The 18894-nt window shown below is 45.2% G+C and overlaps 1 protein-coding gene across 1 annotated transcript; it reads left to right on the top strand.

The window, feature by feature from the left end:
- Positions 1 to 358: 358 nt before the first annotated feature.
- PSMD6 (proteasome 26S subunit, non-ATPase 6) lies at positions 359 to 18777 on the top strand. Its single transcript, XM_043442962.1, has 8 exons — positions 359 to 587; positions 1250 to 1455; positions 4230 to 4375; positions 4635 to 4854; positions 4962 to 5070; positions 15161 to 15329; positions 18344 to 18421; positions 18571 to 18777. The coding sequence occupies exons 1-8, from the start codon at positions 443 to 445 to the stop codon at positions 18665 to 18667; spliced, it is 1170 nt and encodes a 389-aa protein (XP_043298897.1). The 5' UTR covers positions 359 to 442; the 3' UTR covers positions 18668 to 18777.
- The last annotated feature ends 117 nt before the right edge of the window (positions 18778 to 18894 follow it).

Raw genomic sequence — 18894 nt, forward strand, 5'->3', positions numbered from 1 at the left:
ATTTTTAAGAAATAGGTATAAGAAGACAGGTAAAAGGGAAAGAGTGAGGCCTAGACAACTGTAGTGGTTGTTTTTTGTTGTGGTTGTTACTGTTGTTGTTATTATATTTTCAAAATCCTCAAGATTGCCAGCCTCTATTAATTACAAACGGATTGGACAATGAAATAGCTAAAAAATGGAGGGAGAAAGAGGTTTAGAAAATCCGACTTTGGAGGTGGGTACCACCCTCCCTGGGACCCTCCTATCCCGGAGTGGGGGAAAACCGCGGGGCCGGGTGAGCATATCCGGGGGTGTCCAGCAGGGGGCGCTGCGGGCGGAGGCGGAGCTGGGACCGGAAGCCGGGCTGGAGGCGTCCGGGCGCAGTCGGGGTCTTCTACTTCCGCCGCCGCCGGTCTCGGTTGTGAGTTGCCGTCTGTTCGGAGCCGCTGCTGTCGCCGCCGCGATGCCGCTGGAGAACCTAGAAGAGGAGGGTCTGCCCAAGAACCCGGACCTGCGCATCGCGCAGCTGCGCTTCCTGCTCAGCCTGCCCGAGCACCGCGGGGACGCAGCGGTCCGCGACGAGCTGATGGCAGCCGTCCGCGATAACAGTGAGGCCCGCGGGAGCGCCGAGTCAGCGGCCTAGGCCCGGGCGGCCCCGCGCTCCCGAGCCTGAGCGGTTTACCCCGACGGGGACCCCGAAATCAGGCCGGCTTATCCGCACCTCGGGGCTTTCCTTTTCTCGGCGCCTCCAGGCTTTCAGAGTGGCGTGCGGCTCTGCGTGTCCCGCCTTGGGACCAGGTTGGGGGGATCCCGAGGTGTTGAGCCCCGAGCCAGAGACAGGGCTTATTCTCATTGGCGACTGGTCTCGGGGACGTTAGCGTTGCCGGTGGAGGGGAAGCTTGTTAGCGGTTCCTTTTGCCTTTCCCGTAGTGATGGCAGCGGGCTCTATACCCTTAAGTGCACGGGTCTGAGGTGTGTGTGTCTGTAAACAAGCTCGCCCTTTCGCTTAACTGAGTACATCAGCTCCCGAGAGGCAGACCGAGGGTTGCCCTATCCCCGGCCCTGGGAGAGGGCGGCGGTGACAGGCCTGGTCCTGATGCTGCCCTCCCAGGAGCAAGCACCTCGTGGTGCCCAGCCGTTTCCTGCTAGTGGGCAGGGGTCTGGCGGACGACCTCACAGCTTGTGTGGAAGGAAGAAGATGGGGGTAGGCACTGTAGGGCAGGAGAGGGGAGGCCCACGCCTTAGTCACACCCCTCTCGCTCTCTTTCAGACATGGCTCCTTATTACGAAGCCTTGTGCAAGTCCCTGGAGTGGCAGATGGACGTGGACCTGCTCAACAAAATGAAGAAGGCAAACGAAGACGAGTTGAAACGTTTGGATGAGGAGCTGGAGGATGCAGAGAAGAATCTGGGGGAGAGCGAGATCCGAGACGCGATGATGGCAAAGGCCGAGTACCTCTGCCGGATAGGCGACAAGGTGGGTGTGGTGGTGTCTCCTGTCTGTGTAGCCTGAAATGGGCACTGTTCAGGGTCTCATTTTAAACATTAACTACCCTCTTTCAAAAACTGCACAGGTAATCTGCTTACCTGAACTCGTGAGCCAGTGCAGAAATGAACGAAGAAAAAGTTAATAGTTTTCTTGCTACACTGTTTCTCTCACCTGCCCCCCAAATAGCAGCCAGGTGGGTTTTTTCCCCCATCTCTCCCTGTGGTTCAGAGAAGTGCGTGTGCAGACACGCTTGTCTGCTGTCTTACCAAACTTGGACGTCTTCCGTAGTTTACTTTTGTAACCTGTCTTGGTTGGGAAGCATTGGTTCTGGTGCGTTTTAAAAATTACTGTTTACACAAGTAATCCTCTCCTTGTAAGAAACTAAAATCTTAGAGTTAATGCTGAAGTTTCATTTGATCTTTCTTTTTTCCTGCCTCCTGAAGATCATCTTTTTAACTCTCTTATTGTACGATTGTAGGCACGTGTATGTACTTGTAGAAATTAGGCAGAATTGGTTTAAAAAGATGGTTTTAAATTACCGGAATCAAAGTGTACTCATGCTGTCCTATTTATTTTTTCTTTCAAAATTATGTCTGAGTGACTGTCCATGTTAGTGTGCTGACGTCTTGCTCACTCCGGTTCACTGCTAGTTAGTAGTCCATTGTGGTAGGGTGATGCTGTGTTTTATTTAGCTATTCAGTGGTTGGACCTGCCTGCTGTTTTCAGCTGTTTTTGCCAAGATAGGCTGCTGCTGTAGAAACATGCTTGTGTGTGCCTCTGCGTATAGATGCTTGTGTCTCTCCAGCGTGTATGCTGAGATGAAATCTCAGGGACAGAGAACAATTTTTGTGTTAGTATCTGAGTGTTCTTCAGCCCAGCAGCCAACCTAACTTAGACTATCAGGGCACAGGAGGGGCACCTGCAAGCATCGGGTCGTTTACGTTTTAACCTAGTTGTTGTATAACAGTGGTTAAGAGGATGGGCTTTGGATGTCCTTGATTTTAAGCAGTGTACCCTAAAGTAATGGATAACGTGACATTAACTTTAAAAAACTGAATACTGTGGACTCTCGGGTCAGATTGCCTGACTTCTGTTTCTGGCTTCAGTAATCATGATTTCCTCAACTGGATGAGTTTCCTCAGCTGTTGAATCGGAATAATGATAGTTCCCAGGGGCACAGGAGTTAAGACTAGTACCTTGGCAAAGTGCTGAAATGTTAAATGATCTGAACTATTATTATTTAATTTAAATTTAAAACAAGTTTTGTTTTTTTTCTCCTACTGACTATGGATTTAAGATCTGGTTATTTTAAAAGTTGAAAAATACAGAACAGTTTAAAATATGGCTAATAGTTTGTGGCTTTTGTAGGTAGTGTGTGTGGTTTATTTTGGTTTGGTTTTAAACAGGATGCAGTATTATGAATGAATGAGAAATGTAAAGCTTTTGATTCAGGCCTTGAGGAATTTCAACAAGGATATGCCTGAATCCACATTTTGTACATTGGTGATGTTCTAATAATATAGTTCATGTTTATCAAATAGCATTCTTCTAAAATGAAGAGTTTTCTTTTTTCCTCCAGTTTATCGTTTGTCTCATCTTTATTTACTGTTGGCCGTGCTGCATCTTCACTGCCGCGTGCGGGCTTTCTCTAGTTGCAGCGAGCAGGGGCTGCTGCTTGTTGTGGCGACTTCTCTTGAGGAGCGTGGACTCTCGGGCCCCCCGCCGTGGCAGCTGTGTCTCACTGGCCTGGCTGCGCTGCCGCACGCGTGGGTCCTCCCCGACCAGGGGTCGAGCCCATGTCTCCAGCATGGCAGGTGGATTCTCACCCACTGCGCCACCAGGGAAGCCCGCTTTCTTGTTTCTAATATTTTATTTACTAAATAACCGACATGGTGGATTTTTATTCCTCACTGTACTGTATTGATTATAGTCATTATTATTTTTGGTGCTCAGTTTGTTATAGATTTGTTAGTGTAAGTTCCTTTAAGACGGTTTCTTTGTCCTTTTGACATGATCTCATTGGTCTTCCCTATTTTCTCATACAACAAGATGTCACAGGCTCACCTTGTTTTCTTCTTTTTTTCTTTTTTGTTGGTTTTTTTTTGTTTGTTTGTTTTTCTGGCCACATCAGACAGCATGTGGGATTTTAGTTCCTCAACTGGGGGTCGAACCCATACCCACAGCAGTGGGAGTGCAGAGTCTTAATCCTAACTGGACCACCAGGGAAGTCTCACATATTCTTTTTTTTTTTTTTTTACATATTCATATTTTTAAAGCAATGAAAACATTTTATTCCACAATGATTTGAGATAGAATTGTATATTTAAATAATCAGTTGCATTCTAAGAGTGATTAAGGTAAAATTTTTTAATACTCTTTAGTTGTTAGAATTGATAATTTACAGTAAAGTACTTTTAAAGTAGTGTATTATAATTGTGAGAGGAAAAATATTGAATATATAGAACAAAGAAGAAAACTGAAACAACGGTGAATAAGTTATGAATGTGTTTTTTTTCCCTAGAATATAAGTATGTGCTTAGACACATTTGATGTATTTTTTTTTTTTTTTATGTACTTCTTACACTTTCTACGAGTGGAGAGAATAGTTACCACCCAGCTTCAGCAGTTAGCACCTCATGGCCATACTCTTCTGTCTCCACACCTACCTCTTCCCCCCCACTCTTTGCTTAGAAAATCCTAGACAGCTATAGCTTTCAAAACATGTAACCTTTTTTCACCTGTTTGCCTTGTTCTCTTGATAGGAAGGTGCTCTGACAGCCTTTCGCAAGACATATGACAAAACTGTGGCGCTGGGTCACCGACTGGATATTGTGTTCTATCTCCTGAGAATTGGCTTATTTTACATGGATAATGACCTCATCACTCGAAATACAGAAAAGGCCAAAAGGTACATTTTAGTGTGTGGGGATATATTCCCTCTAAATTACAATGCTATAAATAAGAAATTGATATAAGAAATCTGTTTTCTTTTGTTTCCAACTAGTACATTTGGTCAAATAATTAATGTACTTATTTAGGAAACTATTCTCTTTATATATTACTTTTTGGTTTAAGTTGTGACAAGTTGTTCTCTCTTTCATAATAATACAAAGCTTGCAAAGAGCACTGTTTATTTCCAGATTATGAGTTTTGTTTTAATTTTATAGCTTGATAGAGGAAGGAGGAGATTGGGACCGGAGGAACCGCCTAAAAGTATACCAAGGTCTTTATTGTGTAGCTATTCGTGATTTCAAACAGGCAGCTGAACTCTTCCTTGATACAGTTTCGACATTTACATCCTATGAACTCATGGATTATAAAACCTTTGTGACTTACACCGTCTATGTCAGCATGATTGCCTTAGAAAGACCGGATCTCAGGGAAAAGGTAAAGACTGAGTCTTTCATACTCATATTTAAAGAATACGCCACGCTTTTCCAAAGTAAATAAACCATAATCATTAAAATATACATTTGTTTTTAAAAAATTCCTAGGTAATTAAAGGAGCAGAGATTCTTGAGGTGTTGCACAGTCTTCCAGCTGTTCGCCAGTATCTGTTTTCACTCTACGAATGCCGTTACTCTGTTTTCTTCCAGTCATTAGGTAAGGGTAGAGTTGCTTGTTGGGGCTGTCTTCATCTTATTCCTGACTCTGTCTGTAGATAACCGTAGGTGATTTTTCACATATATGAAAAATACAGTGTGCAGAGATAGCTGTTGTTCTTTGGTCAGCGTGGTTAATCTTTTGCCCATTCTTGTTTAGACTTTGATCAAATATCTTTTTGTGTGGTCCACAAGGTAAGATTGATGTTTACATTTTTTTTAAGGATTTTTTAACAAAACAGAACAAAGAAAATACATGACAGTCCCGCGGCCCTCACCAGCTAGAAAGATCAGCTGTCTGGTTCTCTGCTGAGGAAGTATGCCCGACCCCTGGTTTAGAGAGTCGTAGGGGATGTAACGGAGAAGGCAGTGGCACCCCACTCCAGTACTCTTGCCTGGAAAATCCCATGGACGGAGGAGCCTGGTAGGCTGCAGTCCATGGGGTCGCTAGGAGTCGGACATGACTGAGCGACTTCACTTTCACTTTTCACTTTCATGCTCTGGAGAAGGAAATGGCAACCCACTCCAGTGTTCTTGCCTGGAGAATCCCAGGGACGGGGGAGCCTGGTGGGCTGCCGTCTATGGGGTCACACAGAGTCAGACACGACTGAAGTGACTTAGCAGCAGTGGGGGATGTAAAGCAGGAGTGAGCAAATGGCTCTAAGCATTGAGTGTTTTGGGGACTGATGTGTGGGAATTTGACTCTCCTTTCAATTGAGTTAGCTGTGCATTAGCTGAGTCTTTGTGCTGATTTGCAAATCGTTTTCAAGGGATGTTGAGAAAAATCTGTTGAATGTGCTTGTGGTGTTCTACCCAGGGTTCCTTCCCAGATTTTCCTAAAACTGAAAACAACTTGGCATTGATAATTCTCTTGTCTGCTGCAAGTTTCAGACGGTATTTGGTTCATATAAATAGGCAGCATTTACAAAACTTGGGAAAGGAGGACTCCAGATGACGGTCTTTTATTTTCTGAGTGAGTGTTGGCCCAGTGTTTATGGCGTGCTTTCTCCACGCCTAGAAAGTTCGGTTGCCTGGTGGGAATTCACGTGTCTGTGCTCAGTCATATCTGACTCTGCAACTCCATGGACTGTTTAGCCTGCCAGGCTCTTTCTGTCCATGGGATTTTTCAGGCAACAATTCTGGAGTAGGTTGCAATTTCACCCTCCACAGGATCTTCCTAACCCAGGGATCGAACCTGTGTCCCCTGCACTGGCGGGTGGATTCTTCTGGGAAGCCACGAGTCACCTGGGACACCCCACGGGGATTCGTACTCTCCTATATGCAGCGTGGGGACAGGGCTCCTCAGGTGTGGAGGGGTCCTGTCCTCTCCTGTTTGCCCACACGGCTGAAGTGTGGGATTGCCCTTCTCCCTTTTTTATGGCCGTGGATCCCATGGTCCGTATTCTGCTCAGATGTGGAACTCTCCCCTTATTCCTTCAGCCAAAGAGGTTTTTAATAAACCCCTTCTCTCCATTTCTGGAGCTCTTATTTTATGCCCCATCTATTGACAGGGTGTGCAACCACACCATTGGTTGCAGAACATCTTCATCACCCGAAAGATGATCTGTACCCTTTAGAGGCACCTCCCATCCTGTTCACAGCCCCTGTCTGTCTCCGTGGATTTGCTTATTTTGGACCTGGCACATAAATGGACTTACACAGCGTGTGGCCTTTTGTGCTCAGCTCCTTTTGCCCAGCATAATGCTTTTACTGTCGTCTGTGCTGTAGCATATCAGAGCTGCATTCAGTTTACAGCTAGTGACACACCATTGCATGGGGACAGTATTTTATTTATCCACTTATCAGGTGATGGACATTGTTATAAACAGTGTTGTAATGAGTGTTTATATACAAGTTTTTGTATGGACACAGTGTATGCTTTCTCCTGGGTGTATACCTAGTAATGGAATGGCTGGGTCATATGGTAACGATTAGATAAACTGTTTGAGAAACTGCCAAACTGTTCTCTGGAGCAGTTACACCATTTTACATTACCACCAGCAGTGTGTGTGAGTCCCAGTCCTGTTCCCCCCCCCGCCCCACCGCCCCCACCATAATACTTGTTAATTGTGTGTTTTTTTGATTATAGGCATCTTAGTGGGTGCAGTGATGGTTTTGAATATCTTTTCATGTGCTTATTGGACATATGCCTTGTTTTGAAAACAAATTATTCTGTGATGCTTTATTACAGTTTTTCTCTACTGCTACCCAGAATTATTAGGAGCAGACCTTACTTTTTTTTCCTTTGTAATGATCTTGACACGAGCACAGTGCCTATATGTCATTGAGTGCTTCGTGGAAGTGTCTAATTTAAGAGACAAATGGGATGTGTACCAAATTTACTCATTTCCCAGATATTTAAAAATTAAAAAAAAACAAACTTTATTGGAGTGTAGTTGATTTACAGTGTTGTGTTAGTTTCAGGGCTATAGCAGAGTGATTCAGTTATACACACACACATATTCATTCTTTTTTCATTCTTTTCTCATATAGGTTATTACAAAACATTGAGTAGAGCTCCCTGTGCTATACACGAGGACCTTGCTGGCTGTTTACTGTCTGATAGTAGTGTGTGTGTGCTTCCCAAGCTCTGATTTATCCAACCCCCCTTTCCTTTGGTAACCAGAAGTGTCTATGCTAAGTCTCTTGAGTCTGTTTCTGTTTTGTAAATGAGTTCATTTTTATCAATCTGTAGGTTAGACCAGTAAGTGATCTCATAGGCTTTTTGTCATTCTTTGTCTGACTTCCTTCGCTTACTGTGACCATCACCAGGTCTCTGCATGCTGCTGGAAATGACAGTAACTCATCCTTTTCTACAGCTGAGTCATACTTCATTGTACATGTATGAAACACTGGCTTGATCCATCCATCTTCCCTGGAACTTTGGGTGCTTCCTGTTAGGCTAATGTAAATGGTGCCGCAGTGACCGCTGGGTGTGTGTGTCTTTCTGAAGTATGGCTTTTCTCCACCTCAAGCCCCAGGAGTGAGAGCAGATCATGAGGCAGCCCTATGTTTAGTTTCTTTAAGGAACCTCCATTGTGTCGCCTCTGGTGACTGTTAGCAATTTACATTGTCCCCCAAAAGCATAGGCAGGTTCCCTGTTCTCCATGCACTCACCCACATTTACTGTTTGTAATTTTTTTTTAAAAGCTTTCTACTTCATTTTGGAGTCGAGCTGATGACTGAGACATGGTGGTTTCAGGCTCACAGCAGCTCTGCCATCGGAACACATGGATGCTTCTGCCCCAAACTGCTGTTCGTAGTCTTTTTGATGATGACCAATCAGACTGGTGCTAATTATTTCTTGAATAGCAACATGGAGCATATTTTCTTGTGCTTTCAGAAAAGGGCGGGGGGGAAAGGCAGCGTACCTTACGCTGACCCCCTAAGAGTGACTTGTTGAAGGTCCAGCATGCCTCGAATCGTTTCTGATTACCGGCCCTGGGACACTGCCTGGGGCAGGTGTCCGCTACAGCCCCGCAGGCCTTGTGAGTCTGAAGAGCTGCCAGCATGCACCGCTGCACAGGCGGCCCAGCTGTAAGGAGTCCGCCTGCAATGCAGGAGACCCATGTTTGATCCCTGGGTTGGGAAGATCCCCTGGAGAAGGGAACACCTACCCACTCCAGTATTCTGGCCTGGAGAATTCCATGGACTGTATAGTCCACGGGGTCGGAAAGAGCCAGACAAGTGAGCGGCCTTCCTTCTCGCTTGCTCTCAGGTGGTGGTTGTGGGATGTCCACGCGGTGGCCGCGCTTCACGCTGCTCTCGGGATCCGTGGGCCATCAGCGCCCCAGAGAAAGTCGTGCTCCAGGGTCGTAGGTTAGAGCGCAGCGCTCCACGGGTCTGGTCTCATCACTTCTTCCACCTTATTCTGCGCCCCTCCCCACCCAGAGAAATCCCAAGCCTTCCCCAGCCTGCCCTGCTGAGGGTGCTGTGGTGCTTAGGTGGGGTAACTCAGGGAGGCTGGCAGTGGGAACCCCGCCCCAGGAGACTAGAGACCGGCTGGCTTTCAGAGCTCTTTGAACCCCGAGGGTCCACCGTTCTGGGGGGCACTCGGCTTGGTTGAGCTCTAGGAGGGCTCGCCTGGATCTGGAAATTGGGGTCCCATCCACAGGGGATCAGGCACTCAGGGTCCAGAGGGGGCTCATTGGCTGGTACATCCTCCCCAGCTCCCTCAGCCCCATCCCAGTCCTGCCTTGGGTCCCAAGGCTGCTCAGGCTTCAGGGATGTGACTGCAGCCCAGGTCCCTGGGCCTGAGGGGAATACGGCTGATATTTCTGTTGTTTTCTTTTTAAATTTTATTTTTATTGTATACTGGAGTAATTTACACAGTGGTGTTTGTTTTTGGTGTTAAGCAACCTGATTCAGTTACAGAGATACATATGTATTCCTCTTTAGATTCTTTTCCTACCTAGGTTATTACAGTGTTGAGTAGAGTTCCCTGTGTTATTTATTAGGTCCTTGTGAATTACCTGTTTTACATATTGTTGTTCAGTTGCTAAATCATGTGCAACTCTTTGCCACCCCATGGACTGCACCACGCCACATTTCCCTGTCCATCACCATCTCCTGGAGTTTGCTCAAACTCATGTCCATTGAGTTGGTGATTCCATCCAGCCATCTCCTCCTTTGCCACCCCCTTCTGCTTTCAGTCTTTCCTAGTATCAGGGTCTTTTCAATGAGTCAGCTCTTCATATCAGGTGGCCAAAATATTGGAGCTTCAACATTAGTCCTTCCAATGAATATTCAGAGTTGGTTTCCTTTAGTATTGACTGGTTTAATCCCCTTGCTCTCCAAAGGACTCTTCAGAGTCTTCTCCAGCACCACAGTTCTGAAGGATCAATTCCTTGGTGCTCAGCCTTCTTCATGGTCCCAGCTTTCACATCTGTACATGACTACTGGAAAAAGCATACCTTTGATTATCCACACCTTTGTTGGCAAAGTGACGTCTGTGAGTTTTAATGTGCTATCTAGGTTTGTCATAGCTTTCCTTCCAAGGAGCAAGCATCTTTTAATTTCATAGCTGCAGTCACCATCCACAGTGATTTTGAAGCCCAAGAAAATAAAGTCTGTCACCATTTCCACTTTTCCCCCTTTTATTTGCCATGGAGTGATGGGACCCGATGCCATCATTGTAGTTTTTTTTTAAAATGTTGAGTTTTAAGCCATCTTTGTTACTCTGCTCTTTCACCCTCATCAGGAGGCTCTTTACTTCCTCTGTACTTTCTGCCATTAGAGTGGTATCATCTGCATATCTGAAGTCGTTTATATTTCTCCTGGAAATCTTGATCCCGCTGGTGATTCGTCCAGCCCAGCATTTCGCATGATGTCCTCTGCACAGAAGTTAAACAGACAGGTGACAGTGTACAGCCTTGTCATACTCCTTCCCCAGTTTTGAACAAGGCAGTCGTTCCATGTAAGCTTCTAACTGTTTGTTCTTGATTTGCATACAGGTTTCTCAGGAGACAGCTAAGGTGGTCTGGTATTCCCATCTCTTTAAGAATGTTCCACAGTCTGTTGTGATCCACACAGTCAAAGACTAGCATAGTCAATGAAGCAGAAGTAGATGTTTTTCTGGAATTCCCTTACTTTCTGTATGATCCAGCAAATGTTTGCAATTTGATTTCTGGTTCCTCTGCCTTTTCTAAACTCAGCTTGTGCATCTGAAAGTTCTCAGTTCACATATTGCTGAAGCCTACTTTGAAGGATTTTGAGCATAACCTTACTAGCATGGGAAATGAGCACAATTGTGCGGTAGTTTGAACATTCTTTGACCTTGCCCTTCTTTGGGATTGGAATAAAGACACTTTTTCCAGTCCTGTCGCCACTGTTAAATTTTCCAAATTTGCTGGCGTGTTGAGTGTAGCACTTTCTCAGCATCATCTTTTAGGATTTGAAATAGCTCAGGTGGAATTCCATCACCTCCACCAGCTCTGTTCCTAGTGATGCTTCCTAAAGGCCCACTTGACTTCACACTGTAGGACGTCTGGTTCTCAGTGATCTCACTGTGGTGGTTGTCTGGGTCACTAAGATCTTTTTGTATCTTCTGTGTATCCTTGCCACCTCTTCTTAATGTCTTCTCCTTCTGTTAGGTCCACACCGTTTCTTTGACTGTGCCCATCTTTGCATGAAAGCGTCCCTTGGTGTCTGTTAACCGGTTTTCAGGCTGCTGTTACAGGAAACGTCCACAAGGGGGCGGCAGTCCTCCATGCTCCCCTCCAGTTTCTTGGGCAGTCAGAGCCCTAGAGAAAGTTGTGTTCCGGGGTTGTAGATTAGAGTGGAATGTGCCAGGGCTCGGGTCTTTTGACCTTTTTCCCCTTATCCTGCACTCCCCCACATCCCAAGACCTCCCTGAACTGTGCTCCTGAGGGTGCTGGGGTACTGGGGGAGGGCGGCTCCAAGGAGGGGAGCTGCTGGTGGGAGCCTCACCCGAGGGGACTCGGAGACCAAGTGACATGTCAGAGCTCTTCCTGCCCAGCGGCTCGACCGTAATCTGGGTGTTCTAGGCTTGACTGAGCTCTCGGAGCGCCCCCCCCCAGATCTGGAGATTGGGGTCCCATTCACAGGGGACCAGGGGAGGGGGCTCCTTTGCAGGCGCATCTCCCCCGTTCCCTCAGCCCCACCCCACTCCTGCCTGGGAACAGGCTGCTCGGGCTCCAGGAAGGCGACCGCATCCCAGGACACCCGGGCCTGAGGTAACATTGTTGACGTCTCTCTCTGTTTTTTAGTCTCTTTTCTTTTTAAATTTAATGTTTATTGTGTGCTGGAGTAGAGTTGATTTACCCAGTGGTGGTTTTGGTATTAAGCAGACTGGCTCAGTTACATGATACATATGTGTATACTTCTTCAGAGTCTTCTCCTATCTAATTCTCACAGAGTGTTGTAAAGTACATGTAATATATTACTGGGTACGTGTAAACCCCAGCCTCCTAATGCATGCCTTCCCTCCCCCTAGCCCCCCTTTCCCCTTTGGTAACCGGAAGTTTGTCCTGCTTACCAAAGTCTGTGAGTCTTAGTGTTTGTAAATGAGGTCCTATGTATGGGCTTTCACGTTCTGCCCGTGAGTGACATCATGGGCTTTTTGTCCTTCTCTGACTTCCTTCACTTAGTGTGAGCATCTCCAGGTCCATCCACATTGCTGGCGAAGGCATTAGTTCAATCTTTGTTGTGGCTGAAGTAACATTCCATTATGTGTATGTACTCATATTTATATTCTGCTGGCAGAGAGGCTGCCTCCCTGTCCTACCTGTTGTAAAATGCTGTTGTGAGCATTGGCATGCATGTATCTTTTCAGATTATGGCTTTCTCCAAATATATATATGCCCAAGAGGGGAACTGCTGGATTATATGGTAGTTCTATGTTTCGTTTTTTCAATGAACCCCATATTCTGGTCCGAAGTGGCTGTTACTAGTTTATATTCCCACCGACAGTGTAAAAAGGTTCCCTTTCCTCCACACCCTCTTCAACATTTATTGTAGACATTTTGATGATGGCCATTCAAATCAATGTGAGGTGATGCCTTATTGTAGTTCTGATTTGCATTTCTCTGGTAATTACTGATGTTTCCTGTGCGTCTTGGCCATCTGTATTTCTTCCCCTGAGAAATGTCTATTTAGATCTTCTGCCCCCATTTTTTCTTTTTTGGCTGCTAGGCATGTGGGATCTTCTCTGACCAGGGGTCAAAGGCTTGCCCCTACATTGAGAGCAGAGAGTCCTAACCACTGACCCCCCAGGGAAATTCTGCCAGTTTTGTGATTGGGTAGTTTGGTTTTTGACAGAGCTTCAGGGGCTGTTTGTGTGCTGTAGAGATTAACCCCTTGTAGGTTGCTTTGTTTGCAAATATCTCCCATTCTTTGGGTTGTCTTTTCATTTTGTGGTTCATTTGCTGTGAAGGAGCTTTTAATTAACTCCTGTTTATTTTTTACTCTAGGAGGTCATCAAAAAAGACATTGCTGTGATTTATGGCAGAGTATTCCTTGTTTTCCTACATTTAGGTCTTTGATCCATTTCAAGTTTATTTTTGTGTATGGTGTTAGGGAATGTTCCAATTTGATCCTGTCACATGGAGCTGTCCAGCACCACTTACTGAAGAGATGGTCTTTTCTCCATTGTATATGCTTACCTCCTTTGTCATAGATTAATTGGTCATAGGTGTCTATATATTTCTGGACTTGCTTCTGTGTTCCATTGATCTGTCTTTCTGTGTCCGTAGCATACTGCTGACTACCAGCCTTGTAGTACAGCTGGTACATTTCTTGCACTAAAGTCCATGTCATTGCCATTTCTTTGCAGTGGTTCATTGTATTTTCCTGTGAGGAGCATTTCGATGCATGTGTATCACAGTCTGCTTACCTACTCACCTGCAAGGGGGGTGCAGGCAGAGCAGCCCTTGTGCACCCCGGGACAGCGAGGCCGGGCTTGGGACCGCCCTCCACATCCCAGGCATTTTAAATGCAAAGGAGAGAGAGAGGAAGCTTTTGACAACAGTTATCATTTGTATCATTTACTGTCTGCTCCTGTATAGTGAGATATGTCGCATTTATTTGGCTTTGTAATAAGCTTTTTTGCTTTGCTAAGTATTCATAGACTGTGTACTTTGAAATATTTTATTTGAAAGAGGAAATAACATCCTTTTCTAGGTAAAACCTAGTTTTCAGAAGTTTACAAATAAACCGAGCTGAGAAAGTCTTAATGTCCAAATTCATATTATAAATTACACAGAATTGTTCCAGAATCATTTTAAGATAGTTATATATCCTCCCAGAACTGTTATTCATTATGTACTTTGAAAATTGGAAAATAACAGTCACCCCAAAACCCCGAGGTTTTCTGTATACGTGGAAAATTTTCAAACATATCACATGAAGAAGAAAGAGGCGCTCTGTCCTTGGCCTGCCTGGGCTCTCGCTCGTGAGGCAGCTGCTGAGCTCAGGTTCCAAGGGCGTTTGTGTCCGAGACACAGGCACGAAGCACTGTGAAATATGTGTAGATGTATTTTGCATGCAGGTTTCTAAGTAGCTTTTTAGGGTTTTTAAGTAGCTTTTTTCCTAAAATATAATGAATATTTCTTCATGTCTCCATACAAATAGCTGGGCACTGGGTCAGTAAGTGTCTTTAAGTGGCTCTTACGCGTTGGACGCTGTATACGTAGTGGCAGATCTAGTAGGTGGACCTCCTTGGAACGGCCAGTTAACCTTTTTTCAGCGCCTTAGTGCGTTAGTGTATTGAATTCTGTATTTTCTCCAGCTGTGCCTTATCCTTTGTTAGGCCTTTCAGTGGCTAACTGACCTAGGCGCGGTCACTGCCCTGATCTCTAGCTGTGTTCTGTCATCAACTGCAGTGGATGGCAGGGATTTCCAAATGTGAGTCTCCAGCCCCAAACCTGCCAGCGACCACCAGACCCAAGCCTTGGGATCTTCAACTTGGATATCTAATAAGAGAATCCATCTCCGCCTCGCCAAAGTGTAACGTTTGAACCCCTCCCCACCCCACCCAAAAACTCAAACAAGGAGAAATTCTGCAAGGATTTTGATCTATTCTAGCCAGAAATAAGTATACGCTTGACTCTTCCTTGCTCACCTTCCCCGTCTGCATAGCTGTCCCCCTGCCACCCTCTGAACCCGCCCCCCTTTCTGGTCCAGGGCTGAGCCAGGCTCTGCCTGCCGAGTCTGTTGCTCTGAGTCTGCTGCTCTTGGTGCGGCCGGCTCCTCAGAGCGCACTTCCCTGTCCGCTCCAGTCTCGGGGAGGGCCTCCTGCTCACCACTCACGTCACAGTTTTATTTTCACGGAGCTTGTTATTATTCTAGGAGCCTACCTTGTTTCTTCATTTCTCTCTTCTTCCCTTTGGAAATTGAGTTGCTGTGGCAGCAGAGATCTTATCTTGTGGTTTCCTATCATATCCTCATTACTTAGAACGGTAATAGGTACTGTTATTCAGGAAAATGATTGTACTTCTGTGGATTGCTCATTAATATTCTGTGTACACTTTATAGATCAAGGCTATTAATTTTTATCATGTTATAAATCCGCCCTCCAGTTTTATCAGTTTATCCAAAGGGAGGTTGTTAATGTGTCATCTTATTCCTTGCAGCTGTTGTGGAACAGGAAATGAAAAAGGACTGGCTTTTTGCACCTCATTATCGATACTATGTGCGAGAAATGCGAATCCACGCGTACAGTCAGCTGCTGGAGTCCTACCGGTCGTTAACCCTGGGCTATATGGCAGAAGCTTTTGGTGTTGGTGTGGAGTTCATTGATCAGTAAGTTTGAACAGCATCGTGTTAATTTATTCTTTACAGTTACACCTTTGAGTGTGTAAACTTGTACACTCTGTCCACTTGCACATATTCTGTGTTTCTACTTTGGTGCTGTGGTAGCAAAGTGGTGTCTGTTACACCGTTGACTCCACTCTGGTACGACAGTCGTGACTCTCGGCTCACTGTCTTACACTTCTCATTGGGTCCCATCTCTTCTGAGCATGCCTTCAATTTTTTGGTTGCTAAAAATCAAAGACTTTGATTCAAAGGTTCATCAGATAGGTACTAAAGCCCTTAGTGTATGGTTGGCATTATTCCAGGTCTGTCTTCATGGAGTTTCATTCTAGTTTTGGGGAGAGTTGGCAAGTATGCACGTCAATGTGTGTGTCATTTCAGGTAGAAGCAGTCTGCAGCGATAATCAGATGGTGCAGAGAGATGCATCGCTGCAGCCCGGTGGGAGGCAGGCAGGGGTATAGGCGTGTAGGGCCTGGGGTAGGTAACGAGGTGTGTCTCCACACCGAGGGGGTGGGGGTGGGGCGAAGTAGATATTCAGAGGGTGAGCTGTGCAGATGGCCTCTTGCTAGAAGTGGTCCCCGAAGGTTCAACTGTTGGCTCCGAGTGCTTATATGGTAGTTTCTAAGGAACTTCTCATGCATTTCATTTTTGAAAGACCATACTCTGTTTAGCCATTTTGTTTTTTCTAATGTTTTATTACAAAAAATTTCAAACATGGAGAAATTGTAAATATTTATTCTTGATTCTATCATCACAGTATTTGCTTTACCTTATTTTTAAGGACTTCAGAGAAAGTTACAGACATCAGTACGTTTCATCCTCAGTCACCTTAGCATGCACATGAATATTTCTGCATGGGTTGGTTTAGAGTAATATTTACACTCAGTAAAACACACGAAATATAACCAAATTATGGAGCCAGAAGTTTCCTCACTCTCAAGGCAGAGAGTAGTTTATTCTCCATGGCAAAGTAGAAGGCTGGACGCTTCAGAGGGGTTTGCTTTCCTTGGTGAGAGTAGGTCTGGTTGGGGGGCACTGGAGTTGTTCCTCATGGGGTGAACGTGGAGGCGCTCACTGTGGAGAGCAGCGCATGAGAAGAGGGGTTGGTCTGGCTTCTTTTGCTGTTTCTTAGTTTAACAGTGTTGTGGTGATGAGGCCGTTGCTCCTTGGGAGCAGGGTGAGGCTCAGCTGAATCTGTGGAAAAGGCGCACTGAAGTAGGAAGTATTGTTAGTAGTATGCTGTAGGCCACTGCAGTGGTATTTGAATTACTGAGTTCTTCCCTTCATGCTCGCAGCCCAGCTTTAGAGGCAGAGGTTTCAAGCACACACTGAGATGTGTTGTTGCCTAGGAAGGCCTTGCTCTAAGTTTGTTTCCTACCTTACGAGTTTTGGTGAAATCTTTCTGTAAGTTTAAAGAACACTTGTACTTTGGTTTTCCATTTTCTTAGACTCAGTAAGATACTGGTGGAGAAAAGGACAGAGCCATTATTTGGACAGACACAACTGTTACTGAAACATGTAAGGTTAGAAACCACACCCGTGGGCTGTACTGTGTAATTTTGCTGGTAGGTGTTTTGTTGGGAACTTAGGATGCAACTCTGGTTTTTAGGTTCTGTTTACACAGCAGATGTCTGGCTCATTCTTACTGGACACCTGTATATGAGGGTGGCTTGGAGAAGAGGGCAGTAAGTAGTTAAACTTTGTTGTTGTAATCAGAAAGGAGGCTGTGCTGAGACACCTCTGGCTGCACTGAGTTCAGAATCAGCATAACCAACCCCAGAGGGCTTTCTGGGGCCTTGAGAGCGATGTGATTGCATGTTTAAGATTTTTATAGGATGAAAGAAGACACTTAACATGGAAGGAGTAGCTCAGACAGATTGGAGAGCGCACCGGCCTAGCTTACTGCAGCGGGGGTGGTGGTGTGCACAGCCGCAGCGATGGGCAGGGACAGATGACCTTGGTGGATCTGAAGGGCAGACTGGTCGGTGTGAGTGGGCAGGGACAGCAGCAGTTGCCCCGCAGGTCTCACCTCCGCAGAGGGCACACTTCAGTCCGAGTCTGCGTTCAGGCCCCGGGCAGTGCTGCTGTCTACATCTTGTTCCTAGCTTTCTCTTTAGGAGTTTCCCCAGCTCTCCTGTGGATCTTAGTAGGACTCACAAGGCTGGGGGTGTCTGCTTGTGTAGTTCACCCTGTGGACCTCAGTCCCAGAAAAACAGATGCAGATGGGTTTCGCAGCTGCAGTTTGGAGACGCAACTATTTGAGTACCTGGAAAGTGAACACAAGTGAGTTTAAAACCAGTGAGCTTTAAAAAAAATTTTTACAGTTTACCTAAAGCCACTCAGTAACATGATTCAAAAACTAACAGTTGAAACAATGGCTGTTGTAGTCATTGAATCAAATATATTTTTAATGAGTGTAGAAATAGAGCACGCTCTGTAAACATCTTAAATTAGTAAGAATTGCATAACTTCTAGCTTTAGAGCGCCACTAGCATATAGTTTTTTTCCTTACCTGGTTTCTGGGATTTGTGGGAGTTAAGCTGCCTTCACATCATTCTCAGCCTCCTTTGCCCACCAACTTGAAATGGCACTTTGGGTGTTTATGTGCTAGGAGCAAGATGGTGTGGTACCTGGGAGAGTCATCTGTCACAATTTTTCTTGATTAGGAGGACTCTTATATTCAACCTAGTTCTATTACAAATAGATATTTTAAAGGGGTCACCTTTCCACATATTCTCTCAGGTATCTACGAGAGCTGCACAGTGATACCAAAGGATCTCACTTGCCCCCACGTCACGGGGCAGTGACTGAGTGAACACACCCCTCAACCGCGCCATGAGTGGAGACTCTCTGACTGTCCCCCTTGAGGGAGTCAGCTCAACTGCTGTACATCCAGATGTTACCTTGAAAGACAACTGAATCATGTATTTAGTGCAATTCATTTTTCTGAGAATTTTCTATAAGGCTAATGCTAAACGCTTTTCCCTTCTCTCTCAATTAGGGAACTCTCCAGGTTTATTGCTGCTGGGAGGCTACACTGCAAAATAGATAAAGTGAATGAAATAGTGGAAACCAACAGGTACTCTTAAGTTTCTGTATCATTTGTAATACTTATCATAACAACGGGCATTCTTTAAAAAGGGTGCCTTATTTTTAAAGTAGGCCAGCTATTGTTTGGGAGTAATGTAACTGCTAACTAATTCATGTTTTCCCTGAATTTATTTATAGACCTGATAGCAAGAACTGGCAGTACCAAGAAACTATCAAGAAAGGAGATCTGCTATTAAACAGAGTTCAGAAACTTTCTAGAGTAATTAATATGTAAAACCAAATACACAAAGGATTTTCTTTAGACATCATTATTGGGAATTTTTATAGCTTACTTTGTGCCCAGTTGAACTGTGCAAAAAATAAATAGTGCATTGTTTCTTTCAACTTACTTTTTTCTTACACGTATACAGCGTTAAGGAAGGGGTCCAGTAATGTCACATTTACATCATTTGAATCTTTGGTGTATGGTATAATACAGAGACTACTTGAGTTCAAATCCTG

The sequence above is a fragment of the Cervus canadensis genome, chromosome 22 (genome assembly GCF_019320065.1).
Source record: "Cervus canadensis isolate Bull #8, Minnesota chromosome 22, ASM1932006v1, whole genome shotgun sequence".
NCBI classification, from domain to species: Eukaryota; Metazoa; Chordata; class Mammalia; order Artiodactyla; family Cervidae; genus Cervus; species Cervus canadensis.